The sequence below is a fragment of the Octopus bimaculoides genome, chromosome 5 (assembly GCF_001194135.2).
Source record: "Octopus bimaculoides isolate UCB-OBI-ISO-001 chromosome 5, ASM119413v2, whole genome shotgun sequence".
In the NCBI taxonomy this organism is placed as follows: domain Eukaryota; kingdom Metazoa; phylum Mollusca; class Cephalopoda; order Octopoda; family Octopodidae; genus Octopus; species Octopus bimaculoides.
In genome coordinates, this window is record NC_068985.1 from 42,031,588 (window position 1) to 42,042,323 (window position 10,736).

A 10,736-nucleotide genomic window follows, 5' to 3' on the forward strand; every position below is an offset into this window, starting at 1 on the left:
CCGATCAACGGAACAGCCTGCTCGTGAAATTAACGTGCAAGTGGCTGAGCACTCCACAGACACGTATACCCTTAACGTAGTTCTCGGGGATATTCAGCGTGACAAGGCTGACGCTTTGAATTACAGGCACAACAGAAACAGGAAGTAAGAGCGAGGGAAAGTTGTGGTGAAAGAGTACAGTAGTGTTCACCACCATTCCCTGCCGGAGTCATGTGGAGCTTTAGGTGTTTTCGCTCAATAAACACTAACAACGCCCGGTCTGGGAATCGAAACCGCGATCCTCTGACGGCGAGTCCTCTGCCCTAACCACTAGGCCATTGCGCCTCCACACACATACATACATATGATCATACATACATACACACACACACATACATACATATGATCATACATACATACACACACACATACATGCACAGGATACGTCGGCTTTTTGAAGTAATTTTTTATGAATTGAGAAGAAGGTGCAAAGCTTATCAAAGAAAAACTGCCTTTGGTCTCTAAGTCAAAAGACAAATGTTCTACTACATTATGAAGAAGAATTTATAAGTGTGAGATGGTTGCCTATACTCTCATATAATCATATTTGTGACATATTTTACAGTGAAACCAAAGATTCGGATCAACGTAATAAAAGAATGTGTATACAACGTAACAGCACAATGTTCTTTACCTGTGACATTAATACAATGTTTCATTGGAAAGGTAAGTAAACAGAATTCTTTTTAACTGTGTTTATCTTTCTACCATTAACCAACTAAACTTTGGGGTAAGGAGTGGAATATTTATATTAGACAAACAATTTGGAACAAGCATAATTATGTGCCTTGGTCAGGAGCACAACACAAGGACTTCAGTAAGATTTGAACTTATGGACTATGTGGTCACTTGTCTAGCTACTACTTTACTACACAATCATTGTTTTTGATTCTGGATTCCTTTTTAACTATTGTAATCATATTGGATTGCAGTCTTTGGGTGTAATAACATCTATAATTCCATCTGTATTTCTCTAGGACTTGAGTCTTATATAAGTTTTATAATTGTTTATTTCTACTCCAGTATTTCTTGATCCTTAAAAGGAAACAGTTTTAGTGATGCAGTCTTGGTTATCTGGTATTTGTTCAAACTACAATGAGAGGTTCTAAGAGACAGTATAACCTAAAATTCATAGAGAATGTGCAAAAGCTTAATGGCGTGTTGTTTAGGAATGGTAAGGATGTTGTGTGTGTTTCCTTGATTTGTGTCTCAGTATAATGGAATGAAACTAAAATGTCAAACTCAAATTTCAGAATATCTCCAAGTCCTTTTAGTTAATGAAAGATATATTTTGACAAAGTCAACAAATTTTGTGTGATGAAACTTAGTTGCAGAAGATGGTTTCTGGAATAAAAGTGTTGTTTATTTAGAACTGTGTTCAATGCTTGTTCTATCAACTTCTCTTATACTATATCAGCAAAGAACTTATTCATAACATCAAGTAAGTCATCCATGTAGGTCTTTCATGTACCATAGTTAGTTTTGGTTACTTGTTAGAGTATCCTAATTATATTGTATCAAATAATTATGTTAATAAGTCAAGAACTTTAATTAGAAATGAATTGAGAAATGAATGTGATAAAATAAAAGTGTACTTCCTGATGCTTTTTAATTATCTTCTCTCTCTTTCTCTCGAACCATCTCTCTCTCTTGCTTTTCTTTTTTTCTTTCAGAATCCTGCTGCAACCCAAAGAAATAAATGTTCTGATAAAAAAACTATCACCAACAGTGCTAGATTAAATCTTGGTCCTTCAGTTTCTGGACAAGTGAAATGTATTTTCACTATAGATGATATATTCGAGGAGAAACAATTTTTTAACTTTACATGTAAGGGAGTATTTGCATAATGTTTATAAATTATATTGAAAATTGTTTTTAATTTTTCTATGCTTAAATATATTGACTATAAACTTTTTGTATCATTCCCAACTTCCTTAAAATATTTTTTGTGTGTTATTTCATAATTAATATATTTATTGTAAATTGGATGATCCTGATATTAGTATCAATGCCATTTTGAAATATGTTCATTTATGTAGAGTTGGATATAGAATCTCTGAAGTCAGCTACTCATGATGTGCTTTTATGTCTACTGCTATAATCTTTGATAATCTTCCTTAATAGCATCATATTAAAATGATCTGAGATCTCATTTAAATACTTGTAAGGATCTGTTACTCTCTAAAAATTAAGGGTCTATTACTCTCGGTATATTAATGAGCTGTTAATTCTCAAATATTAAGGATTTATTACTCTTCAAACACCAAATATATATTACTCTCAAAATATCATGGAACACTGTTACTCTGTAAATATTAAAGATCTACTAGTCTCTTTATATTGGTTTCAAATTTTGGCTCGAGGCCAGTAATTTTTGGGCAGGGGTGAATCAATTACATCGAGCCCAGTACTCAACTGGTCCTTATTTTGCCAACCCTGAGAGGATGAAAGGCAAAGTTGACCATAGTAGCATTTGAACTCAATATGTAAAGACAGACGAAATGCTGCTAAGCATTTTTCCTGGCATGCTAACGATTCTGCCAGCTCACCACCTTTGCTACTCTCTTAATATTATGAAGACTAGTTTCTAAATACTTAAGTGATGATAAACTCTATATATTAAAGTTACATCAATTCCAAAATTATTTGTCATTTCCAAGCATGAAAAGCTGAGATAATATTTTTGTTATTTATTGGATCTGGTGTTAGGAGATAAGAAAAAAGATGTTTGCCATCTTTTTGTGCACATAGGACAGCTATATACATCATGGTCATTGAAACGTATGTAGTAAGTACAAGTATCACTTCTACTATTTTAATTCCTGTCATATCTAAATATGACAGGAATTAAAATAGTAGAAGTGATATTTGTACCATTGGCAATTAAACATGGAATCTAGAGCAGATTTATGTGTTTCCATGACCAGGTGTGAATAGAAACTTTGAATGGTAGTAGAAGTAATTACTATGCTCCATCTACAATAAGAAAGTTAACTGGCTTAAATATCATTTAGTTCTCTATAATATACTTTTAGAGCCAGCAAAGAAGCACCAGTGTAATTACTGAGCCTATTAGGAATACATCCTATCACATCTTGACATCTTAAAAATGAAAGGTGATATTAGATAATATTATCCTAGATATACACTCTTCTATTATGGTAGTTTACTAGTTGTATATAGCAGCCACTTCCTATAGACCTCTATCACATAGGTACCATAACCTTCTACATCCCTCTATTTCGTTTGCTGTCTATCAAGTGTAGTCTACCATAGCTAACCATGATGCTTTTCACTACCCTCTACTCATTAACCATGTACCCACTGTAGTCTACCATAATCCATACTGCAAACCTCTACCTTGAAACCACCTACTGACTCTACTCTATCATTGCTCCTTACCATGATACTTTTTCACATCCTTCAACCTCATTAGTCTACCTTAGTCATTTCCTTACAGGCCTCTACCACAGGACTTCTAATATCACTACAACAGCACCTGTTCATTCTAACTTGTAGTCTAAAAGCTACACTTAAATAAACCATTCATTTTACATCTAAACACTATTCTCAACACATTGCCCAATCATTTCTCCCATAAATTCAACAACCTGAAACTCCACATTTCTGTATTTTCCACTCAGTCACTAAACTGAGTCAACATGATTGTATCCAAAGATCCAAATTAATCCATAACTTCATCCCATTAACCCTATTCCTGAGTCTAGAAGAAATAAAAATTTTATAAACACTACTTCTCTTCAGACTAAGTAAAGCTCGTTAGGCTAATTGGAACCACTTAAGCTACACAAATATACTAATTTTTAATAAATACTAAGTTATGTATTATACTGATTATCTTTGCAGGTGATGCTACACCAAAACCAATAGCTGGTAATGATACTCCATCAGGATTTTACATATTCAGATCATGCAAAAGCCTTCTCCTGGGGATCATAATTGCTGACAACTTGTTCAAGAATTAAAAAGTAGCAGGAAGAATCTAATACGCATTGTGAATTTCTTACATATGTGTGTGTATATATACATATATATAGATCAACATCGTCATCATCATTTAATGTCCGTTTTCCATGCTCTGGTTTTGAATATTTCAAGGGTTTTCTTTTAGAAAGCACACATTGGACTCTGTGTGTAGACTTGTGTATGATGAAACACTGTTTATATTCTTTCCCAGGATGGACTCAGCTCCAATCATGATGAAAATATTGATTACAATACAATTACTAATGGTGCTTCTAATGTTTGTTTAGGCTTTAGATATAAAGTAGCAAGGAGTATATGTTCAATTCTTTTCACATAAAAAAGTATGAATGATCTGGTGAAGGATTTAGAACTCTGGTTTCAAAGAAAGACACTTGCCTGAAGAAAACATAACAATAAGTGAAATTTTGATTTAACAGTTCATTTCTAGGTTAATAGCCCTCTCTTTTGATATGATCACATTTATGGATGTTTTGCTTGTTTATCTGACAGCCATATTATAAGGAGATGGCTATTTTTTTCTAATTGATTCATCACTACAAACATTAAAAGCAGTTATATTGCATGATAGAAATTTAAAGCTATCTATTCTCAACATGCATTCACTACATTTAGCAGACATTATGTTGACATGGAATTCTTTTTTAATGCAATTCAGTTCAATGATCACTATTAGAGAAATCATAAAGTAATTCCTATGTTAAAAAGCATGTAATAGGGCATTCACTAAACTGTGTTGCTTTCTATGTCTGTTGAAGAATTGTATATAATAGAAGAGAATGGCCAACTAGATCTTCATATATTTCTGAAAGGGAAAAAGCACTCAATTTACTCCTTCAGTTGACATGAAAAAGATATTTTAAACATCTTTTTTGCATAAAGTTTGCTTAAATAAAGATAAGGCCATGGGTAAGGGAAAATTTCAAGGAATTTCAATTTCTCTCAGCAATATTTCTTTTATTAGGGCTGCCAAAATTAAAGAAAGATATTAAAAGGTAAAACTTCTAATGAAACACATACAACATTTTAACTAAAAACTTGACACACCTTCAAATAATTTTGAGCTAAATAAGTAATTGCAGTCGAAGGCATTTTTTGTCATTACTGCCTGGTGTTGTTTTTCAGCAACTGCACTTTTTTCTAGCTGCGAGCTTTATCTTTTTAAGTTCTCACCTAGTTCAAGACACTAATAAAAGTGTCACCTCTCAAGGTTCCTGATCAGGGATTATATAGCTCTCTTGCAGACATCTTGAAAACGAAGATAACAAGGGTTACACTTCTATATTTTCAGAGGTTACCAACTCCTCACACAGTAGATCTTTCAAGGTCATTCCATATGATGTGAGTCTCACAGTAGAGACATCATTTTGAAATCTGGGTGAAGAGGCTGGATATCTGGATGCAAACCAGAAGTCATTGTTGGCGATTCAGTCAGTCTACTTTATGTCTATGATGTAAAGCTGGAAAGTGCTGTGACATTGCTCGTAACTGAAGTAGTGACTCTGAGTCTCATTCTTATAATGTAGTATGTTGAGGATGCAATCTCTGTAGACAGCAATTTTATTGCACATTGTCATCTTGCTATTCTTTCACTCTATTTTTGTCATACCACCTAGAAATGAGGCTACACTTCTTCTCCCTCTGTTGATCTCAAACTTTAGGTAGATTTGTGAAGATAGAGTCAAGGTATGTAAACTCATATACTATCTTCAGCTCACAGTTGTTGATGGGAATGCTTTGGACCAATATTTTGCTGTAGCTAATTGGTACTGTGTTATGTGCTTAACAAGATTCATTAAGATAGACACTTAGAAAAATAAAACAGACTGGCAGCAAATTTGTAAAAATATGATGATTCAAACAATATCAACCATATGCCAATAAACATATCATTCCTGCTTAGTTTTTATTAAGACTTGCTGAAAATGAAGGTTTTAGTAATTAAGGAAGCAGACAAGAATCATGTTTGATAAACAGAACAGAAAGTAGGAGATTCATATGGTGTACTCAGTGTAAACTACAGGTCCACAAGAGGAATATTGTAATTGCGTACAAGCTGACAGAGAAAAAAGATATATGCGGCAGATGTATTAGAGTAGTTTTCAGTCAGAACACTAATAAAATAAATGCTTTCCTAAGTACAGAAGGGTCCATAAAAGTAGTTGATAACATCTGTTGGCTATATGATTTGATCAGCAGTAAAAGGGAGTATACTGAAAGAGCAGTCAAAATAAGTACAGGGTGGGAAAAGTTTGGGGATCTTTTATCTCTGTTGAAAACAAAAAAAATTCTCTCTTCAAGTAAGTTAGATTGTATGATCCTTGTGTACAAAGTACAATGTTGCATGGTAGGGAGACATAGGTACTGAATGGAAAGGTTGTGCAAAGGATGGAGAAAAATGAAGTGAGCAAGTTCTGTTGGATGTGTCTTGTTCATTTGTGAAAAAGAACAAGGCACAGATGAGTTGAGAAAGAAATTTGGTATAAAAGGAATAAAATGTAGTATGGAAGGGAGGAGACTACTTTGGTATAGATTTGCAATGTATACGAATGATGATAGTTGAGTAAAGAAGTCCAAACAAGGAAGTTAGTGAAGTAAGACCAAGAAAGATAGAAAACTGAATTCTAGATACTGAACCTCCAAGAGGAGATGACAAAGGAATACTCTCTTTGAGAGGACCCAGTCAACTTATACAAGCATACAAAACACATTATAGTTTAGAACAAACAGTAAAAGGTTGTCATTATAGTACTTGGAGTTTCAAATGTCAGAGCAAAGAGCTACGATACATTCTTGTCAGCTATTAATGGCAAGAAACGCTATGAAAAACCGTTGAATAAAAGGGAAGTAACTCTAATAGGTAGAAAAAATATACATGCAACAATATTCTCACAATACATAGACATAAAACCTGTGTTTACAACGTCTATATACGTATACACTCAAACATGTATATGCACATATACACTCACACAAGTATATATGTATGTATGTATGTACTCGTACACACACATATGCACACACACACACACACGTGTGTGTATACAACCTTATCCTCATATACACATAGGTGCTTACATGCATACATGTAACATAATACATATATATTTAGACATTATATATACACAGTGAAACATTCACACTCCCGCATACACACTCACACACATATATATATATATATATATATATATATATATATATATATATATATATATATATATATATATATATACACACACATACATATATATATATATATATATATACCATTACCTAGGGGACCAAGTCAGTAGTGGGGGCGGATGCTCTGAAAGTGTAGCTACTAGAATAAGAATAGCCTGGGCAAAGTTCAGAGACCTCCTACCTCTGCTGGTGACAAAGGCCTCTCGCTCAGAGTAAAATGTAGACTGTATGATGCATGTGTACAAACAGCCATGCTACATGGCAGTGAAACATGGACCGTGACTGCTGAGGACATGTGTAAGCTTGCAAAGAATGAAGCCAGTATCCTCCACTGGATGTGTAATGTCAGTGTACATACATGACAGAGTGTAAGTGCCCTGAAAGAAAAGTTGGATTTAAGAAGCATCAGATGTGGTGTGCAAGAGAGATGACTGTACTGGTATGGTCATGTGTTGCGAATGAATGAGGACAGCTGTGTGAAAAAGTGTTACACCCTAGCAGTTGAGGGAACCTGTGGAAGAGGTAGACCCAAGAAGAGCTGGGATGAGGTGGTGAAGCACGACCTTTGAACATGGGGCCTTACTGAGGCAATGACTAGTGACCAAGACCTTTGGAGATGTGATGTGCTTGAGAAGACTCGACAAGCCAAGTGAGACCATAGCCTGTGGCCTATGCCAGTGGTGGGGTAACCAGCCCACTTATGAGTACTCCTCATTCCTTGGACAATAAACTTTGCTTGCAAAGACCTATTGAGGAAAGTGAAATCAAAATCAAAATTGCTGACGTGGCTGATGACAGTACCATCTGATTGACACTCATGCCAGTGGAATGTTAAAAGCACATCAGAGCGTGATCGTTGCCAGGGCCATGGATTGGCTCCCGTGCTGGTGGCATGTAAAAAGCACCATTCAAGCATGATCATTGCCAGCATCACCTTACCAGCACATGTGCCAGTGGCATGTGAAAAACAACTTTTGAGTGTGGTCATTGCCAGTGCCGCCAGAATGGCTCCCGTGCAGGTAGCACGTAAAAAATGCCTTTTGAGTGTGGTCATTGCCAGAACCACCTGACTAGCTCTTATGCTTGTGGCACATAAAAGCACCCACTACACTCTCGGAGTGGTTGGCATTAGGAAGGGCATCCAGCTGTAGAAACTTTGCCAGATCAGATTGGAGCCTGGTGCAGCCTTCTGGCTCACCCATACTCAGTCAAACCGACTAACCCATGCCAGCATGGAAAGCAGACGTTAAACGATGACGATGTTGATGATATGATGTACACACACACCCTCCTACCACACACCTACACCTGCATATATACAAACAAATGCACATCTATAAAAATGAAGTGGGGTGTGCCTGAAAGTGGCATTTATGCACCGCACAGAGTCTTACATTCATATACATACATATACACATACACATATATACACACACACGCACACACATATACATATAATCTATATACATACATATACACACATACACACTCACACAATTAAAAAGGAAAAAAATGAAAAATAATATAAAATATATATAAAAAATAAAAAAAATTTAAAATTAATGGAAGTTGAAATATATGGGAAAGCTTGTGCAGGAACATAGTCGAATTGTGGATTCTAGCCATGATCTTGGGGGACCCAAAACGGTAATAAGTATTTTGTGACATGTGGACATGATCCAAAATGTTCAGTTTTTTAATTCAAACATGTAGCAGAGTCTAAGGAACTTGTCCAAATGAGCCATATTTCCATATTACAAAGATCACACTTGCCACTTCCATTGGTATAAGGTTTGCACTTGGCTAAGATCTTCCAGTAAATCTTGTAGCTGACATCTTGTTCTTTTAGAAACCATATTTAACTGCATAATTTGGTAGTTTTTCGTTTATTCCAGTGTCTGAAGCTTAAGATGTAATTGTTGAATCTTGCTTTGAAATTTCCCTCTGTGAAACCCACATATCTCTTGGATGAAACTGTATTATTAGCATTCATGGAATTTACACTGGCCTCGATCATACAGGCTCCATTTATCTCTGCAGGAACAGTCAGCTTCATGTTGTTGTGTTGTATTGTTTTGCATAACAATGCTTTTGAAGTTTGGGGTGGGACTAAAACTAATTTTTAGGTTATGCCTATTAAAGAGTTTTCTATATTTGTGATGTATTGGAAAATGTCTATCTATACATGACAAGAAATATTTACCTATATTAAAGATCACTTTCGGGGGAGTAAGGGGGTGTGAACCATATAATTTTCCTGTATCTATGCTTTCTTTCCTTTATATCTGGTGTAAGTTATTTCCTCTTTAAATCCACTAGCTTTAAGTACATTGTTATATAGTAGAGCAGCATTATTAAATATGTTTATATTGGAGGAGAGGCTAGAAATTCTCTTACTAATATTCTTAACTAAATTCTTAAACACTAAGTCTATCGTTGGGCTTCCTATAGGGTTTGTAAATCTAGAGATACATCAAGGAAATTAACAACCATCAGGTTGGTATCTATTGTTATACTAAGATTGAATGTCTTCATAAAATGGAAATATCCTTTCTTAACCGATCTTGCGCTGGTTCATTGGTATTCTTAGTTAAAGCTAGAGCATCATCCCTATAAATAGCGAAATATACATCAGGAAAAGCTTTTCCTAACATGTCTAGCAGGAATAGTCTAATGAGATCACATATGTCTGCTCCATCATAATGACCCCATGCTCACATTGAAAGAACCCTCTGTGTCCGCTGTCTTGACCCACTCTGCATTCTCGCTGCATGGAGGATTAAATTCTTATCTTGTTTACTAATCTCTATAAAATCACCTGTGAATGTGAGAAACATCAGCTGCAAAAATAATTGATAAAATATATAACTTTGTATTTACATGAAATAAATAACGTTTCTGTGACTTAAGTGTTCTCATGTTGACCAAATTGTGCTGAAATTATCTTCATGTTGATAACAACAGAAAAGGGGAATTTTGTTTAATATTTTATTTTTCTGGTTCAGAATATCCAAATGATGATGCTGACAGATTTTCATAACACTGAATGCTAGGATATTGAATAGATGAAATTATTAAAAAACTAAAATATAAATCTAAACTTGAATTGAATTTCAGTGAATGACTAAAACTTTGACACCAAATTGATCAAACATTTCAGTTTTTCAATCCTATTCAAGACACAAGTTTAGTTTTAGGAAATTTATTTCTTTTCATTTTACTTATGAAAACTTCTCAATTTTGATGATTAGAAGTTTCATATTAAAAAACATGAAAGCAAAGTTTAACTGATTTTTGTTGTCTATGGTTGATGACAGTTATTAGTGACGAAAGGCTGGAGCTACTTATAATGACTATCCACTTCAATACCTAGCCTTCTGTCGTTATACTTGGAGCAATTCCCCTTCCTCCTATACACATTCAGGAACCTCTTATAATAACATTTCCAAACCTTTTTTTTTTTTTTTTTTCTGTGTGGCAGTACAACAAAATCATGTACTGCTGTTATT

At 34.7% G+C, this 10,736-nt stretch overlaps 1 protein-coding gene across 2 annotated transcripts in view; it reads left to right on the forward strand.

Annotated features, from left to right (window-relative positions):
• LOC106876057 (uncharacterized) overlaps positions 1–4,046 on the forward strand; it is a 20,353-nt gene extending 16,307 nt beyond the window's left edge. For both annotated transcript variants that reach the window (XM_014924459.2, XM_014924458.2), the window contains exons 5-7: positions 605–705; positions 1,713–1,866; positions 3,907–4,046. In XM_014924459.2, the coding sequence (XP_014779945.1) occupies positions 605–705; positions 1,713–1,866; positions 3,907–4,025 (374 nt within the window). In that variant the 3' untranslated portion in view covers positions 4,026–4,046. The remainder of the gene's footprint in view (positions 1–604; positions 706–1,712; positions 1,867–3,906) is intronic.
• The last annotated feature ends 6,690 nt before the right edge of the window (positions 4,047–10,736 follow it).